Source organism: Protopterus annectens, chromosome 4.part0 (genome assembly GCF_019279795.1).
Source record: "Protopterus annectens isolate FY-2018-M chromosome 4.part0, PAN1.0, whole genome shotgun sequence".
Classification (NCBI taxonomy): domain Eukaryota; kingdom Metazoa; phylum Chordata; order Ceratodontiformes; family Protopteridae; genus Protopterus; species Protopterus annectens.
The window spans coordinates 71,366,235-71,390,901 of record NC_056733.1 but is presented as its reverse complement, the minus strand read 5'-3'; the positions used below and the strand labels follow the sequence as shown (position 1 = coordinate 71,390,901).

The 24,667-nt window shown below is 41.4% G+C and overlaps 1 protein-coding gene across 1 annotated transcript in view; it reads left to right on the top strand.

Annotated features, from left to right (window-relative positions):
• Positions 1-24,667, top strand: part of SCPEP1 (serine carboxypeptidase 1) — a 488,555-nt gene that overhangs the window by 445,842 nt on the left and 18,046 nt on the right. The window contains exon 11 of the mRNA XM_044069708.1: positions 401-602. Within this exon, the coding sequence (XP_043925643.1) occupies positions 401-602 (202 nt within the window). The remainder of the gene's footprint in view (positions 1-400; positions 603-24,667) is intronic.

Sequence of the window (24,667 nt, the reverse complement as noted above, 5' to 3'; positions counted from 1 at the left end):
AAGGTTTGTAGGTGCAAAACTTTGGTAAGGAAGGAGTACTTTCTGAATATTTAAAACCATAATTTCAGTTATATACAGACTTGCATGTGTTCCAAATGCAGGTGAGCCTCAAGGTCAGGCATTGCGACTTCTGACATTGAACAAACCCACCATAATGTGATCCTTTTTTTGGATTTTTATGTTTGTAACATCAAGATGTCCATTAGCGTACTATGGAGGTAGCCAGTATGCAGGAGTCCCAGAATGAGAAATGACTTTTCAGGAAAGACCTTTAAGAATCGTGACCCAGAACCAGAAGTGCTAAATTAATTTTTTTTACTATTTTACCTGTGATTAATAGGAAATGGTTGCTCACTAAACTTTTAACCAATTGTATTAATTTTCATATATATTTATATAGGGCAGAGCGAAAACGTATTTGCAAATATGGCAGGAGACTTTATGAAGCCTGTTATTAACCTTGTGGATAAGCTTTTGGCTTCCAATACTAACGTAACCGTTTATAATGGACAGTTGGATCTTATCGTTGACACAGTAGGTAAGGATCTTTACATATATAGAAGTCTAATTTTTTTATTGTGTATGGAGTCTGTTATTGACATGTAAATTGTTCTTTCACTGAAGGTTAGCTTGGTCATGGGTTAAGAAAATGGCCATTATCTAGTAAATTATTTCTGTAATGTGAAACTCTTATCTTCACATTTAAGTAGCGACAAATAGAGACTTTTCATAACTTTCATTTCTTTGATATTTCCTTCTGCCAAAATTGCTTATCAGGAAACTTTAATAAGCAATGTGTTGTATGTTATGAAAGACAAAACAGCAGAAGCGGTTAGTTGCATACTGTTTATGTAAATATTGTATGTAATTTTGTTTATTCTCCCTGTTTTCTGAATGTGTTTTTATTCTGTTTGTCATGTTCTGTACACCTGGGTTGAATCAAATGGGTCCATAGAGATCAGCACTCTACCCTAATTAGCAAAAGTAAATAAATGTGAGCAAAGAGTTCTATAAGAATGTCACATTAGTCTCTTAGTGGACAGTATGTAGCTTAATTACTGCTCTGTTTACAGAAAGCTGACCACTCTTGCAGCAGTAAACCAGTTCCAGAGCTCTTGTCCACCTTCTCAGTTTGCCAAGAAGTAGTGTTTGTACCATAGTGTACTAACAGAGGACTAGGAGGGGTGTGAACACAAACATAATCTCCCCACTGCATTGCTTAACTCATTTTGGTAACTCAGGACTCAACATAGCTGCTTAGTGGACAAGATCAGTGGTTGTCCATGGGTATGTGTATTTGATGGATTTGTCCACAATGTTTTGGATGAGTGCCAACAATTCAATGCTACTTTCATATCCATGCCAGGTAATTAAGTGATATCTCTAAAGGCAGATGTGTGACTGGACAAATAACCATTGATTATGTAGCATCAGTTGCTTAGATACTGCTAATCCAAAATAGTTGAAATGTAGTTTGAATTCTCACTCATTGAGGTTGGAACCTACTTCTAAAATGACTGAGCTGAAATACTTGAAATTTAATTTAAAGGTGTTTTCAGGATGACTACTTGCTGCTGTTGCAGCTGTGCATTATATTCATAATGACTCTCTGCTTCTGTAAAAGTACACCGAGTTTAGTGCTAGTATTTGGATTTGTACATACAACTCTGTTAAAAACAAAAATGTGTGTGTTATATATATATATATATATATATATATATATATATATATATATATATATACACACACACACACACACACACACACACACACACACACACACACACACACACACACACACACACACACACAATATGAGATCTGCTTGAGAGTGGCACAGCAGATAGCACTGTCACCCTACAGCAAGAGATTTCCCAGTTCGATTCGCAGCTGGAGTGCCTTCTTTGTGGAGTCTACATGTCCTCCCTGTGTTTGCATGTGTTTTCTCCAGATGCTCTGGTCTCCTCCCAAATTCCAAAGACATGCAGTAGGTGGATTGGACACACTAACCTGGCCATAGGTATGAGTGTGCATGTGAGTGTGTACTGTGGAAGAAGTACTGCAGCAGGACTAGCCACCTGGCAGTGTAAACCTTGGCTCTAGATGGTTGTCACTGGTGATGTTACACCCTGACTTCTTGTGCAAATATGAGAAAAAGGGGTTATGGATGGATGGAATATTAGGTCTGCTAACATACTGTGTTTCAGTTTTGTGCAGACGTGTTTATATCAGGGCAACCATCTAAATATCTGTACTTGACTTTAAACAATTACTGTCATGTATATGGACCATTATACAAACTTGATAAAGTCTTAAATGTCCAATTTATCAATTTGTGTTACATTATGTACTTTATACAGTGTAGTTTGTACCACTGCCCGACTTGCTGTTTCTCTTTATTTAGGGATGGGAGAGTCACCTACATTACATACAGAGCAGTATGTTGCACTTTCCCAGATTTTTTATTTATGACACCTACCCAGAAAGAGCATCTATATCAAGTTATCGAAATCTTACTACATCGAATCACTAAAGGTCGACCTCTAGTGATCAATGTAAAAAAACATCGAATAACATTTAAAAAACAAACAAAAAAAAAAACAAAAATAAAAACTAACTAGCGTAGGTAGGGGGGCAAGCCCCCCTGCACCCCCCCCCACTTAAATATTCCAACTCCGAGACCTCACTACATTGAGGTAAACGGAAATCTCCCCCTACGGAGATTTCCGTTTACCTGCATGATGTTCTGCACTTTCGATGTTGTGGTGCCGACAATATCAGCTTTGATATTGTCGTCTTTCGACATCGTGAAGTAGACCCCAGAAAGATGTATACCATGTAGTTTTGTGCATCCTTGTGCCACTAAGGCATCCAAACAGTTAATTCTTTAAATGCTGCCCAGCACACTGTCCTCCTTGACTGTAAAATGTCCCTGCAGTACATTTTTCTGATGCTTTTCTAGGACGAGTAAAACAAATGTGCTTTTTTCTTCCCCTCCAGTTAAGAGTTGCAAATGTCAGTGTATAGAATCACATTTTAAACAGAAAATTTTACCAGTTATGGTAATTTATGTTTAACTCTATTTTGAATCCTGTATAGGAATTTGCCTTTTTGTTCACTGCTGTTAAGACTGGTTAATTTCCAGTCCTCATCTGGAAAGCATTTATTTATCTTCAGAAATTGTGACTAGGAACACAGGCTTTAAACGCAGCCTGTTGTTGTGGTCTTCAACTTTAGACATTGTCAAAACATTCAGGCCAGCAGCTTCCAAGAAATGCAAATGAAAGTAATATCTTCCATGAATTGTAGATGGTCTTCTCGCTGGCCCACCCCTAACTTTTCCATTCTTCACTGTGGTATCCGGTAGAACCACATGTAAGTTTCCATTTTACATTTACATGTACTGTGGCTTTTTGCTGCGCTGATTGAGCAAGGGCTCATCCAAGGCTAAAACATCTTAAATGATTTCTAAATGTTTGCCTTAGAGAATAGTTATTCTCAAATATGCTGAAAAATTATTGTCATTACTACAGAATCACAGCCCACCCCTAAGTGCTGTCTGATCTAATTTGTATTTCTTTTTATGGTTTGACAATATTCATGCAGCAGTAACATCCGACTTTGTTCATATTTTTTCTCTGGCAACTGACATTTTTATTTCACTCTTAAGGGTGCCAAATCAAGCGAGTCTGGTTTCATGGGCATTCTGTACTTTTTCTTAGGTTGCACATTTTAAATGTTCTTTATAAGTCATTTTATACTCTTCTGACTTCTGTCTTTTGTTTCCTAGTAATCCTTTGAGGTAGGTTTTGAATGTGAAATCCCCATTAACTTTTACAGTAATTTCACTCGCAGTACTGCATTGCTTATATGCTTATTCTTTGGACTGCAAGACCAAATTTTCGTAAGCTGTCTCTCAAAAAACAGACCAAGTGTAGTTGTCTAGAATTTTAATTAACATACATAATCTCAATGCAGTGAAGATCTCAGCAGGCACTGGCAGCTATTTCCTTTCTCATTTAGAACTCGAGTGAAGTTGTATGTTGCATTTAGCATTACTTTATCTCTATTTCAATGTGTTGATTTCCTTATTCTACTGTTTTCCAGACTTTATATGTTATAGGAATGGTCAGTGGTATCCAGACATACCTTCCCAGATGTTACAAATTATCTAGTTTGATAATGACATGTAAATCATTGGCCTGTTTAGCTATTCTTTTTTATTATATACTGCCGCTCATTCCTTTAAGTTTTATAGCATCAAATAAAGGTTATAATGCTTCTACAACTACATTCAAACACTCGACTGACTGCCATTTTTTTTTTAATCCCTTGACTGGGTTAGCCCCACTAAGCTAATCTCTTCTCCTCAGAGGAAGGAGACCCAAGGTGGTATTTATACTACTACTAGAGGAAATTTGGCCAGGACATGGTCAAATATAACATACTGTTTTTCAGTAGGTGCTGTGGAATCTTAAATCCACCTGAGGTGCCACCAACTATAGCAGATGGGGACCTCTGTTTAACACCTCATCTGAAATATGGCATACTCAAGTGTAGGGCTGCACGTCAGTGTGTTTCCTTAAGGCATTCTGATGTCCTGCCTCCTGCCAAAACATGCTCGTTAGTGACTAACCTTTAAGTTATCCCTGTATGAAATCTTTACTGTTGTACTTGTAACCTGTGCTAAAATAATTTGTATGCATTAGTCTACTTATCCAGTTTCGCAAACAAATAAAAACAGACTTTCAGAAATGGTTGTAATTAGGCTGATGTGTAAACAGTACTGTTTCTAAGGAGAAACCAGAAATAATTATTCTTGATGTTGCTGAGCATTCTTAGTTTGATCAGTTTCATGTGGTTTTGTGAAAACAGACTGACTGCAACAAGGTATGAGAATTAGCTTGGTAGTAGACTTCAACAATTCAGATCAGGCACAGGAGGTAATTGGAAGCCCATGAAGAAAGGGGTAATAAGAGATGAGACCACGTAATGCAGTTTAGAAAGATTTGGCACTTTTATAGTCAAACTGGAAGCAAAGCTCTCTTCACCCAAGACTGGATTACACAGTCAAGAGGAGAAGGTAAACACTTGCACCACATCACACTCATCACATAGTCCCTCAAAACCTACACCACCAAAACACACACATAGCAACACAAAACACACACCTACATTTGCAGGAGATGCTCAATAAAAATCTGCTCAAGCAACAGAGACCTCCAAAGCAGAAATGCAACCTCCACCCCCTAACACAACCCAAATGACACATAGCCCACAAACTCAGTGTGCCACTCTACCACAGCCCATAAGTAGGGTTGCCACCTTTCTACTGTGCCATTTCCTGACAAACAAGCCCCGCCCCATGCACAATCAAGCCACACCCATTCCTTTTAATAGCCACACCCCTTTACTCCACCCTTCAGCATAAGTCTTTAATATCACATACAGTTACCAATAAGTAGAAAAATGTGCGACGAGTCAAAAAGTAAATAAAAAAACTTTATTTAGCAATACTTCAAAAGGTTCACTACATACAACAGTACATCACACACAAGAATGGGAAAACTAAGCCCAAGTCTCATATCACAGGTAGTACTAAAATGGAAATACAATTAGATATTAAAAACACCAGTTTATTCAAAGCAGTACATTAAGGGTTCACCACACACAATAGTAAAAGAAAAGCAACTGTTTAAAGTATCTTCAGTTTTGCTAGAAATCATTGCTTATACTTGAAGCTGTATTTGGCATTTGATCTAGCAGCCTCAAGTAATGGCTGGTTATTTCTCACAAATGAATAAAATTGCGAACAACTCATGTTAAAGTTTAGCTTGACCTGCAACTCTGCCTTCACAAGTGACACAAGCATTCTATTTCTTACATCAGTCCACGCATTCCCCATAAGTGAAAAAACCCTTTACACAAAGCTATTGCTGGGGGGGATTGAAAGAGCAAACTGCACCAGTCTGTAAAGTGGCTTGCAGTTTGGAGCTTTACTAAAAAAAGTCACCCAGCGATCACTTACAGATGCCTCTGTCATCTGTAACAGGGCTGGCAATGCAGCAGTTAAAGTACAGTAGTCTGAGTAAAGTGCTTCAATGTCCACATCCAATTTGAAGAGGTCTGCAACTGTACGCAGTTCTGGCCAAGTTACAGGATGTTGGAGGCTGAGGACCTGCATAGCTTTAAAGGGACTATTATCATAGTCAAACCACTTCTGTAGGTAACAAAGTGCTTTACTGTAAAAATCACAGAAGGTCCTACAGACCTGCTGTGCGACAGCTGGAGTAAAGTGCTGTAAGGCAGATGAAACTAGTACCAAAGAACTGGTCATCTAGCCTTCTCTGCAACTCATCTTTTAGACTTTTCATCACGGTGTACAACTCTGGAGCAGAGAGAGTGTTACTTTCAAGTTTTGCTATAGACTTGTGGAATACCTGCAGGATGTAGTGCATGAAATGTATGTAGCACTCTGCCTCAGACACGTCCCCACTGATGCCATCCTCATCGGCCTCCACAAATTTCCAGATAAGGGGGTGACAGTCCTCAGGCCCTTGACTAATAAAATAACTTTTAATAGCAGGCCAACATTCTACCAGCCTTGCCACAGCTGGGAACAAAGACAGCCACCTTGTTACAACATGTTGCATTATTTCCTTAAAGTCCTGGTCTAGGAAAGAATAGAAGCCTTTCAACAGTGCCATTTTTTTAGCAGATGCTGAAAACTCACTATGTATTTTCAAAACCAGAGTCTCCACATCAAACTTTGCAAGGGCCTTGCTTGCATGCTTGGCACAGTTATGTATTACATGGCATAAACAATTTGCTGCAATGATGTGAGGCACCTCAGATTTCAAACTTTTAAAAACAGACCTGTGCTTTCCATAATTGACTGAGGCATTGTCTGCAGCATAGCTAGCAATGTTTTGTACTTTGAGTCCTTTATGCACAAGGATGTCCTTTATTCTAGTAAAGATACATTCAGTACTTTCGTTATGATCCTCATAGAAATCAAGGAGTTTCTGTTGTGTGCCATGGGTGTGAGTAAAGTACTGAATAACTAAAGGGAACATTTTTCTGTTCCCTTTATTGGATGCATCTGATCCCACTGAGAAATAGGAATTGCCAAGTTCCTGCAGAAGGAGCTCCTCTGAATGAGGTGCAAGAACATTCATGACAACTCTCAGATTTTGTCTTCCCACAGGTGAATTTCGAAGCCAAAGTAGAATCAGGGAAGACTGTCGGTGCCAGCTTACCTCCACAATCTATGGATACATATGAGTGACCATGTTTCACTCCATGATAGACTGTTGTCACTTCAGCTGCAGTGACTTTGGAAGCTTCACTGGTTACACTACGTGGCTGAATAAACTTGGTCATTACGAGGTTCTGCCTCTGGAGCTGAAGGCTTTGATGATGTTTGTCTGACTTCTGATGGCTTTTCAATGCCTTTTCCCCATCCCATTTTACAGTGAAAGTTGTTCCACAGGATGTGCACTTTGCCATGGCATCTGCATTTGGAACAGGTCGCACCCATGAGTAGCTTTGCTCCCACACCTTATTATAACTGCAGAAAAACCTCTTAGGAGACGCGCTTTCAGCCTCTTCTTGATGATCCATTGACCTTTTCCTGAACATGATTCCTGTAGGATCCTTGCTCAACACCACAATAAACCAAAACAGCTATTAATAGAAAATCAAAACACTTGTGACCAACATCAGTGCCTGGTGGGGCCTGTGTCAGTCAGTAGCCACTAGCCAGAGTTCACATTCACATGTGAATCTCCAGACTTTCACACCCTAGTAATACCAAGTTGGTATAGGAAAAAAAATGAGACTCCTCATGAAAAATTACAGTGAAGGTAAAGCAATGAAAGGCAGAAGCAACTCCTTTCTGAGGGACTTGCAGCTGTTACACATGAACCTGGTGTGACAGCAGAATATGCACAGAAGGCATTCAACTGTGTGTAAAACTCATGGGTCAGACACTACAGCAATGCACCAAATTAAGACCCTCTACTTTTATGTAGAACCTAGTGCAAACGTTATCCAGCTGAGTCTGAACACAGCAAGAAAGTTCAGGCATACTGTGGACTGACAAGATACACCCTAGAAAGACACCCTAGGAAGAAACACAGGTCAAGGTAAACATCACGGTGATGACAGACTAGAAAGACAGATCTACAGTCCAAGCATCTTATACAAATCATGTAATCATATATTCACTGTAACATCAAATGAGCTAAGCTTTGGTATAGACGGTATACCCTAGAAAACACAGATAAAAGGTAAACAGTTGTGATGACAAACTAGACAAAAAAGCTACATTTAAGCCTCACTATACTACGAAGACTGTACACCCTAGAAAGACACCCTAGGAAGAAACACAGGTCAAGGTAAACATCACGGTGATGACAGACTAGAAAGACAGATCTACAGTCCAAGCATCTTATACAAATCATGAAGTCATTATACATTCACTGCAACCAAGTCCAAAACCAGATTAGAAACTGTTCTAGTTAATCACCACATGTTGAACATCTAGATAGTTACACACATCTTGTCACCATCAATGAATGAGATAGTGCCAGCACAGCTAGTGAATTAATATAAATTTAATATTTAAAAAATTCACTAGTAGCTGTGCTGGCAGTATTTCATTCCCCTTGTCACACTAATCTTTGAAAATCTACCTTAATTCCAAAGAATTAATCCATTAAAAAAAAATCCACTTACCTCCAGAAAAATCAGCAGCAGGGCTACTAAAACAAGCTCTCAGCAGCAGAGAACAGGCAGCTAAAGGGCCAGCAAGCAGGGGAACACACCACCACCCAGTCCAAAGCACTTCTCCTCCAGCAAGCAAGGCAAGCAGCAGGGCTAAGGCAATCCTTCCAGGCAGCAGGGCTTCCAGGCAGGCAGGGCTTCCAGGCAGCAGGCAGGGCTTCCAGGCAGGCAGGGCTTCCAGGCAGGGCTTCCAGGCAGCAGGCAATCCACTGAAGACAATGTCCAAGGCTCCAAGCAAGAATTTCAGATCTTAAGCAGCACCCTTTGTACAAAAGTAAAAGGCAAAAAGTTAAGCTGAAGCGCCACTTTATATTCTTAAATTTTCGCGGGCTTTGCAGGGCTTTGACTACTAACTCTACTTGTTGATTGGCTGCTTGCTGCACGAGCCTCGTCTGCAGCAAGCAGCCAATCAACGAGAGTCCAAGACGGGAATGTTTTTTTTTTTTTTTTAATACGCGCTGACGAGCCTGACGTCGCTATTTCCGGACTCCGAGTACAAGAACCGGAGAACCGGAGTGCCTTACTGATTTCTGGGCACTCTGGAAAAAAAACGGAGGGTTGGCAATGCTACCCATAAGGCATAACAACGTACCAAACACTCTAGTCATAGGTGACGCTATAGTCAAGCACACTGATGTTCCACTCACCAGGCTAAACTAGGAGAAAGTTATTGTCTTGAGACGTACCTCCCTGGACTACATGAAAAGAGGCATGGAGGAGCTCTCTGATCTTGTAGCCCAGGCAGGTATGACCCTAGCCCCGAGTAGCATCCTGCCATCACCCAGAATGATACCACAGTGCCGGGACAAAATGATTGACTTCATCAATTGGCTAAGCTTCTGGTGTCATTCTAAGAAGATCCAGTATCTGTCTGCCTTGGATGACATTGATTGACAGACCACGATGCTTTACCAGAGATGGCCTGCAACTATTGCCCTTGGGATTCTGGATACTGGCTAAGGCTCTTGCCCCTATAGTGCCTTTTATAGGTAAGGTTCAAATGACAAATTCACCACCGTAACAGGTACAAGCAAGCAAAATCTGAGGCTAATGCTACTCAATGTTAGAAGTCTAAACTTCAAAATGCATTCACTCGAGGCACTCCTTAAAATGGAGAACATTGACATCTGTGCAGTGACAGAGAACCTGGTTCAAGGCTCCAGAGAGCACCCCTGCATTACCAGGCTATAATTCATACTACACCTTTTGGCAACCTAACCTGGACCGAAACACTAAGGTGGAGGCGTGTCCATATTCATTAAGGATATCCACACCTCCAGGCTAGTTGTGCAGCATAATGCATCCGAGATTATCCAAGTGCAGCTAACTGTGGGCAGGAACGCAGTCCAAATTGTAATTTGCTACAGATCCCCCACCCTGCCCCAGGATTCCCACTCCTCATTTCTTGATACACTGGAAAATATTAGGGTACAACCCAACACCCTAATAATGGGCGATTTCACCTACCCCACCATTAACTGGGAAAACTACTTGTGTACCAACTCTTTTGCTCAATGTTTTCTGGAATTCATAAATTCCAACGCCTTGGATCAACTTATCCACACCCCCACCAGGGGCAGCAATGTCCTACACCTGGTCATTACAAACATGGGTGACCGGCGTTCCACACCAGAGGTCAGTTCCTCATTAGTCAGATCTGATCACAAGCTAATCAGCCTAGACATCCACATCCCGCCCCAACCCCCCATTAGGGAAACCACCATAAAATATTTCTCCAAAGCCAACGTCATGCTTCTTAAGACAGAAGTGGCAGACTTCACGACATCCATGCAAACAGACAATAGAGGTACGACTGCTGAATCCCACATAAATGCTTTTTATAAGCACTTAAACGAGTGCGTGGATTGTGCTATCCCTAACGGAACCAAGATGCTATCCTCCAAAAAAGGAAGCCAATTTGGTGGTCCCCTGCCATAAACAAACTCTACAACAGAAGAAAGAAACTGTTGAAAAAAAAAGTAAAATCACATGATTGGAGGAACTCCCTGGTCAGCCTTAGTAGGAAGCTGAGATCCCTCATAAAATCCTCCAAAGCTAATTATGAAAACAAAATCGCCACTGATTGTAAAGACAGCCACAAAGCATTCTATAACTATGTCCAGAATCTCAATGGCAACACTCAGATCTGCTCTGAGTTACAGCACAATGGCACTAAAATATACAGAACAAACTAATATTGCCAGCATCCTGGCAGATAGGTTCAGTGCTAACTTTACCCTCCCTCACCCCATAAAGGGCCCATCTCTATACCGGAAGAATGCAAAGTTCCTGTAATCACGGTTGCAGAGGTAAAAACCACACTCTTCAAAGCCAAGAACACAGCATCCATGGGACCTGACAACATCCCAGGCTGTGTTCTAGATGAACTACAGAATGAACTGGTACCCCACCTAAGCACCATGTTCAATCGTAGCCTCACATCAGACTTTGTGCCCACTGAATGGCACACAGCTATGGTTATCCCATACCACAAAGGGGGGTGCCACCACGTACCCCGGGAACTATCACCCCATTAGCCTAACGAGCCTGGTCTGCAAGGCCATGGAAAGTATCATCGTGGAAATTATAAACAAAGACATTGGTAATCTCCAAACTCTGGACCCCACCCAGTTCGGGTTTGTAAAAGGCAGATCATGTCTCCTAAACCTGATAGACTTCTTTGAAGCAGTCACCAAAGCCTTAGATGAGGGTAAGGTGGTTCACACAGCCTATCTAGATCTCGCCAAGGCTTTTGACATTATCCCCCATTCTGGGATTATAGATAAACTCACTAAACTAGGTATAAATCCCTATGTCACAAGATGGATTGCCAACTGGCTCACTGACAGAACCCACACTGTGAAAGTAGCAGACTCCAAATCCAACTTCAGACCAGTGACTAATGGAGTACCACAGGGTTCAGTCCTGGGTCCTATCCTGTTTGGTATCTACTTTTCTGAAGTACAGGCTAACACAGAAGGTCTTTGGCTAATGAAGTTCGCAGATGACTGTAAACTAGGAGCCATGATTGAAACTCCTAACGATGTGGACATCCTACAAAAGGGCCTCACTGAGATAGATACCTGGTGTCAAAGCCATGGCCTCAAGCTCAATGCCAAAAATTGCATTGTCATCCCCTTTGGTAAAAACTCTGTACCCATGAGCTGCCACATAGGTGGTAGTCTACTTAACACAGAAAGTGTGATAAGAGACCTTGGGATACAGGTGGACAGTAGTCTCTCCTTTGATAATCACATCGCCACAGTAGTCAGGAAATCCTTCTACATGGCACACCTCATCACAAAAGGTTTCTCATCCAAGAAAAGAGGTCATTGTTCCCTTCTACTCATCACTCATTGTCCCATTATAGAGTACAGCACCCCTTTTGGTATGTACCTCACAAGACATCTACAACAACAGGAAAGGCTGCAGAAATATCTCACAAAGAGGATTACCAGCCTCAAACAGATGCCCTATGCAGACCGTCCCAAAAAACTCAAGCTTTACTCTGTTGCATATCACCTACTTGGAGGCGATCTCTGCCTAACATACATAGCTATGTCGAACCCAGAGCTGTTGGACATACTCCACTTAAAGAAATCCCAATCCCTCCGAGCTACGCTCTAGGGACCTAAACCTTGTCACCACAATAAACAGAACATGCTGGGGGGATAAATTCCTGTCCCAGAGACTTCACATACTCTGGAACAAACTACCTATCTATATCAAACAAAGCTCCTCATTAGCACTCTTCAAGAAAAATCTTGATGATTGGATGGGAAATAGGAAATTCACCCCGGGGATCACCTCTGTGGCTCTTCTCAACAGGGGCACAGGAAAATAATTTTCTTGAGTGACGAAAGCCAGGGTACCTTTTTGGCTAGGCTTGTATAGGCCCGATAGCCTAGTACCTACCTATGAACCTATGTTCTTTTTCACCCTGCAGTCTTTCCAGAACCATCAAGACCATCTCTTGCATACCTCTCAGCATTTTTGCATAAGAAATCTTGACTAAGCAATAATAAGGGGCAAAGCCCCAAAATCAGGCACATATTTAATGTATTGCTTTTAAAACTTAGAAAGTTGACAGAATAATGAATTTTGTTTTAGCATGCATTTTCTAAAGGATGTGAACTGCGGTGGTGGTGCTGCAGTAGCATTGTCGCCTCACAGTGAGATGTTGTCCTGTTCGATTCTCAGCTAGAACGTCTTTGGTGTGGAGACATCGTGAATGGGTGTACCCTCGTTGAAGGTTGTGCGTCAGGGCTGCAACTTGACACGTAAAAATCTACTGCTAATCATTAGCGGACCGGAGTTCCGCTGTGGCGACCCCTAACCGGGAAAAGCCAAAAGACACAACAACAACATGAAGTCTGAAACCAAAATGCATTTTTATTATTTAAGAACTTCAATCCTCAATGGTTTGCCAGAAAACCACAAATTTTGTGAGGAATAGAACAAAATTATTAGGCAAAAATCTGTACATTCTGTAAAATCTGGACAGTGGAGAATTATGATCCCACTGACACATTTGACCTGCAGTTTCTGGCATCCAAGGACATTGAGCATGGAAGGTGAACTGAGAGTTGAAAACACTTAGCAAGTTTCATGTTTCAAATGAGCTTACGCCAGAGAACACAAAGATAGATGTGTATGTAGACTACTTTATCAAGGCAGGTTTATAGATTACTTGCAGTTGACATGTTTGTTGACAAAATGTAAGCTAATAAGTAAATATTCTCTGCTGTTTTTTCTATACAGTGATATATATTCCTGATATCTAATCTCAAGCCATTTTAAGTCTAGGAAGATAGCGGCTAGAAGGGGGTTAGGGTGGTAGCTGTTAGGTCAAATTGGGGAAGGGGCACCAGAGTGGCCAAATTGCTCCCATAGATTGCTAAGGTTTTCAGTTCTTACCCACCTGTTGTATATCAAGCTGTTTAGGAGTTGCCACATGTCAGAATGTTTCATTTTATGATGGTGAGAGCAAGTTAATTTGTTTTGCACTATTCATGCATAATGTTAATTAATGTTTGAAGGGAAGTGGCATCAGTGAAGATGTAACAGCGCTTCCAAGTGTCATTTATATATTTGGTTAGCCAGACAGCGCAGTCAGTTTTGACATCCAAAAAGATGATGATAAAAAGAAGTGGTCTCAGCATAAAGCTTTGAGAACCTCCACCAGTGACTGAGAATACTGAGAACAGACATCCTTCTATACTAAACTGTTGTGTATGACCATGTAGTTAGTTGTGGAACTAAGTAGTTACTGCTTCATTCATCTTTAGATCCGTGAGATTATACATGATTTTATCACGGTATATAGTGTCAAACACTTTATGCTGCTGAGATGAGCTGCGTTGATAAATCTTGATCCAGGATGTTAGTTTTACTCAGTGAAATTTACAAGTTGAGGAATAGAAAGATTAGGTTACGTCACGGAGGAGGTTTCTGTGACTGGCTGAATAGGCTCCATGATTCTTTTCCTTGCCTTGCAAAATATGGTTGTGAATTATACCAGTTTGTGAAATTACAAGGGTCTGTCAAAGCGAGGGTCCTTTTTAGACGGGAACTACAACCACCTGCTTTAAATGTCAAGGACCTGACCATTTTAATGCCATATTAAACATGTACGCAAAGTGGTTTACTACACTTATTTCAATTACACAAATTTAGGCTTTTTGGTATCTCATATTTTCCCATGGAGCTGACATTTCTGACATTACTGAGTACAGACATATGATCATCTTGGTCATAATTTTTGGTGGAATTGTTGTAGGGAGAAAAGGAGGATGGGATTCCCTTTTGTGACCTATAATGCAATCTAGAGCTGTATGTTTGTGTGCTAGCTATATTGCTTATTTTTGTTATGGTGATGCCATTTTATCCTAGCATATCATCATCTTGTTGCTTTGTATTCATATGGTCATAGCATATCATTATCACCTTATCAGTGTAACCCATCATGATGGCAAGTTGCCCCTCATATATAGCTTTACTACTTTTGTTTTACTGAGTTATTTTTGGAGAAAGCTGAAGTTAGCCTTGTTGCACTGGGATGGATAAAAGTTGATGGTGTTTTACACTCCTATGTTGGTTGATTTTTATGACTTCAGTATTTAGGTTTACTGCATAATTAAATTTTCCACTACTTTTATACCCCATTAGGATAAATGTATTGATTCCATTGTTGAGTGATCTAGAGGGCCATGACTTAATTCAGCCATATGTTGCAAAGGGGGATCTGATATATAGTCTCAGTTGTTTGATGCAAAGTGACTGTTTAGGACTCCAGTAGTTGCAATTTGCAAAGTCTTCATGTATGTTATTTTTATTTGGTTTAGTTTGCTGCATATATTAGGAAACGTCATGGTTTGTTTGTGTCTTTTGGTTTTTCCTGGTTAGGGATCGCCACAGCGGAACTCCGGTCCGCTAATGATTGGCAGTTGATTTTTACGTACCGGCTTACCAGGCCTGACGCACAACCTTCAACGAAGGTACGCCCATTCACGCATGTCTCCACGCAGAAGACGCTCTAGCTGAGAATCGAACCGGACAGCGTCTTACTGTGAGGCGACAATGCTACCGCAGCACCACCACTGGTATTGTATTTAAAGCCCAACTGGGCAGAGTGTTTAACAGCACAGCTGGCTTGCACATTTAAGAGGATGATACAGTATGTTTTTTTATTTTTTTAACCATCTATTTGAGATTATTCAGTTTTGCAAGGTCTGGTAGTTTTTGTATCAGATTATTGGCTGAGGTATAGTTTTCTGAATTGATGGAGGGTTAATTTAGGTCACCAATTAAAAAAAAAATTTTGTTTTGTGGGAAAAGTTATACAAGGTTATTAAGGAAGTAGTCAGGTTCTTAAGATTACATGAGGGTGTGATAACATTACAGAACTGTAGTTTGTTTGTGTACGAGTATGAAGTACTTCATGACAACACTTTGTCTATCACCATATTTTCTTGAAAGCCAAATTTATGAAAATGTATACACTACATCCTTTCTTAGTGGGGTGAAATGAATGGAAACTAATAATCTGAAGTTGTTTATCTTCTTCCTATTCATCACTTATGGGTTCGGTTCTGAGCCCTCAGAACAGAGTCAGCCTTATACCAAGCTTGCGTGCATCAAAAACTCTCGAGCTAAGCTGCTACCCACAATGCCCTTTACTCAGTTACCTCGTTTGCCTCACAACCCTTTAGCAGCGTTTCACTGAGCTCTCCAGCTAAGTGATTTTTTTTTATATATTTACAAGTTTTTGTAAAAGTTTTTCCTATTTATAGTCTGTTTTTGATATCTATATTGTTTCAGCTCTACCCACAGGTATCTCTTTCTTACCATTGTTGGTATTTCCTCTCTTTCTTACCATTGTTGGTATTTCCTCTCTTTCTTCGTCATTTCCTTCACTTTTCTCACTCTTTCCCTTTTGTGTGAGTGTGTGTTCTGGGATGTCTGAAAAGAAGGGAACTATGGGGTTTAAACACTGCTCTTCTTGCAGTGGTAAACTGGTGAATAGTGACCTCAGTGAACAGTGTATGTACTGTTTGGGGGTTCCGCATGTGTCGGTGAAACCCCCATGTGATATTTGTGCTAGCTTCAGTCAGTGGACGCTGAATGAACGTTGTAACTGATTTTGAAGGGCCTACTTGCTTCGCCTTTTTTCGGAGGTTGTTTCTGCGATGGAGGTCTCATCCCCTCTTTCTGTGGACAAGAAATGTCTTTGCTCGGACCCCTCTTCACCAGCCGGTGACTGAGGTAAAAATCATAAACACAAGGGCCACAAGTCCTCCACAGAGCACGTTCTGCCACCTCTGTTCCGGCTACTACATCGGTTCTGAGCTCGGCTCCAGCAAAGCTTACCGAGGTTGCCTCGGCATCTACACCGGCACCGACGACTATGGCACCGTCTACTGCCTCAGTTCCGATCAGCTTATCTATTTCTGTCTCGGCACTGACATTGCCCATTTCTGCTCAGATACTGGTTCCGATAACTACCTCAGAACCGTTTTTGTCATCCACCCCTGTTGTAACCTCACGGCTCCAACCATACCGTTGTTGCCGGTTTTGAAATTGGAATCGTCGGTGCCGTTCTGTGATACACCACGGACCTGATGCTCATCGACTGTGGACCTGTTTGCCGGACAAGCCTGCAGCCCCTTTTTGGACTGGCCTGATTCCCCCTCAGAGGCATCAGTGAGATCCACCAAAAGCCTTTCCAAATTGGATGTGGTGCACCTTTTTGACCAGCTGCTAACCGCCAGGGGAATTTCAAATCCGCCTAGACCCTATCCCACTCCAGGCTTTGGGTCTATTACTCCAGCAACCCTTACTTACTCTCCTCCCTTGGATCCCTCAGTTCCAAGGCTCATTTATCCAACTTTTTCTAGAGGACTCCCTTCCTTGACGCCGACATTGACACTGTCTGAGGCCCCGAGACCCCTTTGGGTGTCAGTTCCATCAGAACCCACCCTTCCTCAATCTCATGCTTGGGGGGTGGAACTGCCGGTCTCTGTTCCGACTGTATTGTCTGTCCCGACTTAGGATCCAAGGGTGACTATCATTACCAAAGGCTACCGTATTCCCCTAATAAATTATCCAAGACCTCCAAAATCCCTTCCCGATGTTCCACCCAGTCAAAGGGAAGGAGGCAGCTTCCGAAATATGAAAACTATGTCAAAAATAAGCTATCCAACAGGTCCCCCCAGATCAGTGCGGATCAGGGTTCTACTCAAGATTCTTTTTGGTGCCAAAGAAAACGGGGGACTGGAGGCCCATTCTGGATCTCAGCCAACTAAATAAATCGGTAGTTCAGACCAAATTCCGCATGATCACGATTCAAACCATCCTCCACTTTCTGCGGGAGGGTGTGTGGATGTGCTCATTAGATCTCCGGAATGCGTATTACCATATCAAGATGGACAAGCGCTCCAGGAGCCTCCTTCGCTTCTGTTTGGGAGCCAATCACTACCAAATGAGAGCCCTGCCTTTCAGTCTCTCAACAGCCCCCAGAGTGTACACAAAATGCCTTGCAGTGGTAACAGCTCATCTGAGTCTTCAGGGATTCCAGGTGTTTCCGTACCTAGATGATTGGCTCCTCTCTGCCCCCACCAAACATCTTCTGGTCAGGGCCCTCCGCTACACCCTGGTGCTAGCAGAATCACTAGGCATCATCATACATTGGAGAAATCCAACCTTCAACCCTCACAACAACTGGAAGTCATAGGGGCAATATTCAACACCCAGTCAAGCGTGATCTCACTTCCTCTCCACAGGCTAAAGAGACTAAGGGCACAAGTTCAAGTGATACCCTGTCGAAGAAAGGTGTCTGCAAGGGAAGTCCTCCAAGCCTTGGGATCTATGGCTGCAGCCATCCCTATAGTTCCCTTAGTCAGACAACACATGAGATTACTACAATGGCTCCTTCAGACACGGTGGATACCCAATCTTCACCCCCTGAGCTCACAGATTCTCATCACCAGCATTTGCAAACTAGATCTCCTCTGGTGGATGAGTACGGAGGAAAATCTTTGGTGGCGCCCCTTCCAGTCTCCCCAGTCCAGCACCATGGTGACCACGGATGGGTTGGGGGGGCCACTTCCAGTGAAAGTCAGTCCAAGGCATGTGGTTCAATGTAGAGGTCAACTTGCATATCAATGTCCTGGAGTTAAGAGCGGTGCTGTTGGAGTTGCAAGCTTTTCATCCTCTCCTTCCATCTGAAACGATTGCTGTCCAGTCGGACAACATGTCCGTCGTCTGGTACATAAACAGGGAGGGACCAAATCTTACCCCCTGTGTTGCAAAGCCATGAGAATCTGGCAGTGGGCGATAGCTTCCAACCGCTTTCTGATCGCAATGCATATCCCGGGAGATCCAACGTGATTGCGGACAGGCTGAGCAGATGCATTCTTCATCCTCACGAGTGGTCTCTCAACCAGAGTGTGGCAGCGGAAATTTTCAGCTGTTGGGGCCAGCCATGCTGCGACCTTTTCACCTTTCCCTCTAAAACAAAATGCAGCAGCTACTTTGCCCTCTTTCCCCCTCTCAGGAAGTCACTGAGATATGCTTTGACTCATGATTGGCCCACGGGTCTCCTTTATGCTTGTCCTCCGATTCCTCTGATCCCACTTGTTCTAAGGAAAGTTATTCAGTTGAGAAGCAGAGTGATCCTCATTGCCCTGTTCTGGCCTCGTCAGGTGTGGTTTCCCTTCCTTCGACCTCATCTGTTACAACCTCCTTGGATCCTAGACACTTGTCAGGGCCTCATATCTCACCCACAAGGGCTGACTCCCCCGAATCTGTCCATTGTCGAGCTGACAGCTTGGTTTATCCACTTCCGTTAGTTGCCAGGCAGAAAACCCTCTCTTCACCCGTGCGGGATATTATCTTGGCCTCTCATAAACCATCCACCAGGAAACTTTACAGGGACAAATGGAAAAGATTCTCCATTTGGTCACGTAATCAGAAAATAGACCCGTTCTCAGCCCCCATAGCCACTATTCTTCATTATTTGGCTGAATTGTTCGACAATGGGGCCTCAGCTTCTACCATTTGAGTCCATCTAGCAGCTGTTTCCAACTTCTGTAATGGGTCAGATGGAGTGCCACTTATTTCCTTTCACCTTTGCAAGACCTTCCTCAAGGGTATTTTCCACAGCAGGCCTCCCATCAGACAGCAGGTGGAGGCATGGAATCTGTCCTGGGTTCTGCAGTCTCTTTCTCTGCCCTCTTTTGAGCTGGCTGCGACATGTGATCTAAAATTCCTGTTATGGAATCCTTATTTCTGGTGGCTATAACTTCAGCCAGAAGAATTTCTAAATTACAAGCATTATGTATCAAGAGCCCTTATCTGATCTTTCATAAGGACAGAGTTTCACTTCATATTAACCCATCCTTTCTCCCCAAAGTGGTTTCTGATTTTTCAATTAACCAGTCCATCAAGCTCCCTGTGTTCTTACCAATTTACTCTAACAAGGGAAAATACTGCCTATATTTCTTGGATGTTCATAGACAATTATGTTTCTATCTGGACAGAACTAAATCCTTTTGCAAGTCGGACCAGCTTTTCATTTCCTTTGCGGGTCCTAGAAGGGAGGCGCAGTATCGAAAGTTCCTTCGTCTAAATGGCTCAGGGATTGCATTGCCTTCACATATCAGGGATTGCATTGCCTTCACATATTCACTTACGGAGGGGATGTAAGCCTGGCCAAATCAATGCTCACTCAACTAGGGCTACCGCAGCATCTGTTGCCTTCCACTCTAGGGCCTCCATGGATAACATTTGTGCAGCTGCCATTTGGGCTAAGTCCCACACTTTTATCAAGCATTACAATTGGATCTGATCTCCAGGGGAAGAGCAGTCTTTGGATCAATGGTTCTCAGGAATGTTCTTCCATAAGGGCCACCCAGGTTCTCCAAGTAGCTGGGGACTTGGTCCCATCAAGGATGAATAGAAAGAAGATTAACAACTTCAGATAAAGAAGTTATGTCTTACCATAACGTTCCATCTGAGTTGCTGATCTTCTTCCAATCATCACACCCTCCCATCGTCCCCCTCCTAAGGTTCCTGGCAGATCTTCTGGGTCTCTGCGGTTTATTAGGGTTTCTGCACAGAGATGGCCTCTGACTTATTTCTTCTTCTATATGTTGCATGCAAACTTGATCTGAGGTAACTGAGCAAAGGGCATTGTGGGTAGCAGCTTAGCTCTAGAGTTTTTGGTGCATGCAACTTGGTATAAGGCCAACTCTGTTCCGAGGGCTCGGAACCGAACCCATCAGTGATGACTGGAAGATCAACAATTCAGATGGAACATTATGGTAAGACATAACTTCTTTTTACCAGAATTTTTATATGGAGGCAAGGTCTTTCAACCATATGACTCTTGACACATGTCCCAGTTTCTTTACAGACTCTGCTGCGACTTGTTGTGAGTTTCCGTCTTCAAGTTATTATGTGTGGACTTCACCTAAACAGTTTCCCCTAACAATGGTAGATTCAAAGTACTTATTCAAACAGTTATTTAATGTTATACTAGCTATCAACCTCCTTGACAAAAAAAAAAGCTTGGTAAAAAATGGTCAGGCTGTCTTGCATGATATCTGATGACTTATTTTGCACCAGAACTGTCAATTGTGAAGGAGATGTTTCTGGATAAGAAAATACCCCCAAACCAGAGAAAGTTTTACTGCCCCTACTTAAACTTCCCTGATGCATTCAGGACCAACAAGAATGTTGAGAATGCCTTTTATTGGGTGATATTACCTTACAGTGGTCCAAGTGGTTTAGTCAAGGGTATTCTTGATATGTGTTAGAAAGGGTTATTTGAAACTGTTGGCCATTCTGGAAAGTTGGGTTCCAAACCTGTTAGTGTAGTAAAAAGGTAGAAATTTGAAATTGTATTTGAGTTTAAAAGAATGAAAAGGTGTAGTGCATGTTTCCAGTGTAGATAATTAAATGACTATTAATTTTACTGTTGGAAATTGTCCCAGAGTCATATGTTGTAGTGGAAAGTTCATTTGGAATACTGAAGATGTGGTGTATGTACCTCAATGCTCAACCTATCCATTGTTTTGCATTTGTAAGGCTGAACATGCTTTGAAAACAAGAATATAGCAACATAATGTACACCGTTAAGAAGGGTAACGCTAGCAATGCATTTAACAAACATGATAAAGAATGCCAAAATTTTAATGAATTTGTTTCTATTTTAGAAAGGTTAACTCCAAACAATACAGGTCGGAATTGGTCTGCCTATTTGGAATTCAGGGGTTGCATTGGCAACTACTGTTGGATGCTGTATACCCACCAGGTGTTAATGACAGATTGATATCAATAGTGCTTTAATGTTACGGGCAGACAGACTTTAAGAAAGGTTTGAGTGAGTAACTAATTAAATGGTAACATTATTATTATTAATATTAATTTATGAGTTGTAATTTTTTATTGTGCTCACTAACAACCCTTAAGGGTACTTTTTATATATTCAGTTTGGTTTTATGTATATATGTATGTGTATATATCCATCCCTTCATCCACAACCCCTTTTTCCCATTTTTGCACAAGGGGTCAGGGTGTTACTTCAACAGTGCCAATCATCTCGAGCCAAGGTTTACACCATTGGGTGGCTGGCCCTGCCACACATTAGTAAACATATTTATTAGAGGTTTTTAAGCTTTTTGAAAACTTATGTATAATTAATTTGATGTATTTTTTCTTTGAATTTGATTCCTTGACTGATTCTTTGTAAATGGTTCATCCTAATTCATGTATACAATCTTATTATATTTCAATATACACAAGAAACAAAAGCACTTATTGTATGTATTCATTTTATTAAATTTGTGAAGTGCACACTGTACAGATTTTCTCACTTTAAGAGAGTTTGGTACCATCTTTAAATTTTGGAGAAAGCTGCATATGGCAACATATGTCTTAAGGGATCAAGATTGGTTGATATAAGCATGACTCAGACAGGTTTGTGAGTACCATGTTGTATTTGTGGAGTTGAAGATGAGCAGTACATCCTGGGAAAAATGAAGAAATATTAAACGTGGTGTTATAGGAGTAATGTGTAGGAATTTGTGATGAAAAAGGGCCATGGCCATCAGACACCTCCCACAAAGTATGTTGAGAGTTAAGAAAAAAATTATATTAATGACCCAGGAATGGGAAATGGTATGGCAAGTTCCCTATTTGAATCGCTGGCAGAAATTTAAGAGCCAGCATCTTAGGTTACTGTTGTGTTGGTATCTTGCTCAGGTACATCAAGTAAAGAACAGAAGAAGCAAGAGTCAGTTTACTGGAGATGTTCACAGTCCAGGGTAGATGATATGCATATGTTCTGGGACTGCCTTAAAATTTTTATTGGCTGGAATAGTTTACAGGAGTTGGTGATATTCCTGGTAGCTCTTCCCCTGGGAAAAGACTGGAAATTTTGGATCTTGGGATTCATTCTTGTGACTCTGAAGGGGAAGTTGGCTGAATGCAAAGTAGCATTGGTTCTAGCTAGTACCATGAAAATGTTTTGTGCAAAACTTTGGAAATTTTAATGGTCCTTCTACCCTAATAGATTTCAATTGCTTTTAGAGTGTGTACCAAAGTCAGATTGTATATGTATATAAGGATTCATCCAGCCACCAGTGTATTCCTGAATGTTGGCAAAGGTTACTTAAGGAATAAGAAATGTTAGACCAATGAGATCACAGTGTTAGCCCGTAGGACAAATCTAATACTTTCTGTGAATCCTAAGCTGCGTGGGTGGTAGACAATGTTGATATCAGCTGAGTATGTAGTATATATAACTTGTTTTTGAAGTTTGTTTTCTTCTGTGTTTTGCCAGAATTTTTGATTTGCTGTTATATAATTAATAAGATTAAGTTAAAGTTTTAATGTAAACATTAAAGTTAAACATTTTAACTGTTTCCTTTAATCTGATATTCCCCTGCCTTGCCAATTGTTTTTCTTTTAGCCTGGCATTATCCCTGACTTCATAATTCTTCCTCCTTAAGAATCTCAAAGAAGTTTTCAGGAGGCCTCCCTCAAGAAAAGAAGTTTGAGACAAGGGGTGCAGTCTTTTGTACACTACCTAATACTTTTTCTAGATAAACCTGTGTGCATCACTATTGGCACTACCACCTCATTGCTGGATAGTCATGCTGTACAAGTCTAAACACCGTCTCATAAGCTTTCCATTCTGTCCACTTTCTCCATGTAACCATTTTAAAGGATTGTTTTCTGTAACCAAAGTGAACTTCATGTCATACAAGTGGGGTTCTAGTTTATGCAAAGCCTAGACTATATACCTAGATACACTTGTTAGTGATTGCATAAGATTCCTCCCTGGGTTGAAGTTTGCAGCTGAAATACACTGAGTGCTCTTCTGCTGAGAAACCTGGTTAGTCCCCAGTAACAAAGTTAGAAGCATCTTCTTGTACAACTTAGTCTTGACTATAATTTAGACAGGTAATACTGGGGGCCTACTAAGATACTCCTTGAGCTTTTGAAATGCCTACTCAGACAGATGTAAATACAACCTTACCTGGACTATTTTTTCTCAGTAAAGTCTGTGGGGGAGGGGGTGTAGCTATGTTACTGTACTGGAAAACAAATATTTTATAGTACCCTATAAATGTCCATACCTGTTTCTTGGTGGTAGGGGTGGACCATTTATTTCATTATTTATTTATTTTATTGTCAGATGTCTGACAATAAAATAAATAATGAAATAAAAGCATTCCTTGAATGAGAATAAGGAATGTGTTACACATCGTGTACGGCTGTCTCTACTTGAATACAGACGGGCAGCTGTCTGTAAGGATCACCACCAGGTAGAATATTTCCGTTCATAGTTTACAGCTGCAGCGGCAATGCTTTTCAGCAGTATTGCTCTACGGCAAAGTGCTGCTGCAGCCATTTGGTTTCGGTGATGTAGCTCACAGGGAAATGTCTTGCAAACTACACGCCAGGAACCCGACAGTTGGACTTTTGAAAGTTTGATCATCCAATATAGACCCGGTGAATACACACCCTCACATAGCCTCTTATAAAACCATCAAAACCATCCCACTATTTATGTCAAGGCTTTGTACTGACCTGAGCTTCTTGGGTATGATTTTTTTTTCTACCTGCCCATGACTCGTATGCTTCTGGCATATGAAAGTCATCATATTTTCAAGCTGGTGTTTCATTTCTCTCTGTCTCTCTCTCTCTGTCTCTTTCTTTCTCTCTCTCTCTCTCTCTCTCTCTGTGTCTCTCTCTGTCTGTTTTTGTCTCTCTCTGTTTCTGTCTGCCTGTCTCTTTGTCTCTCTGTCTCTCTCTGTCTCTGTCTCTCTCTGTCTCTGTCTCTCTCTGTCTCTTTGTCTCTCTCTGTCTCTTT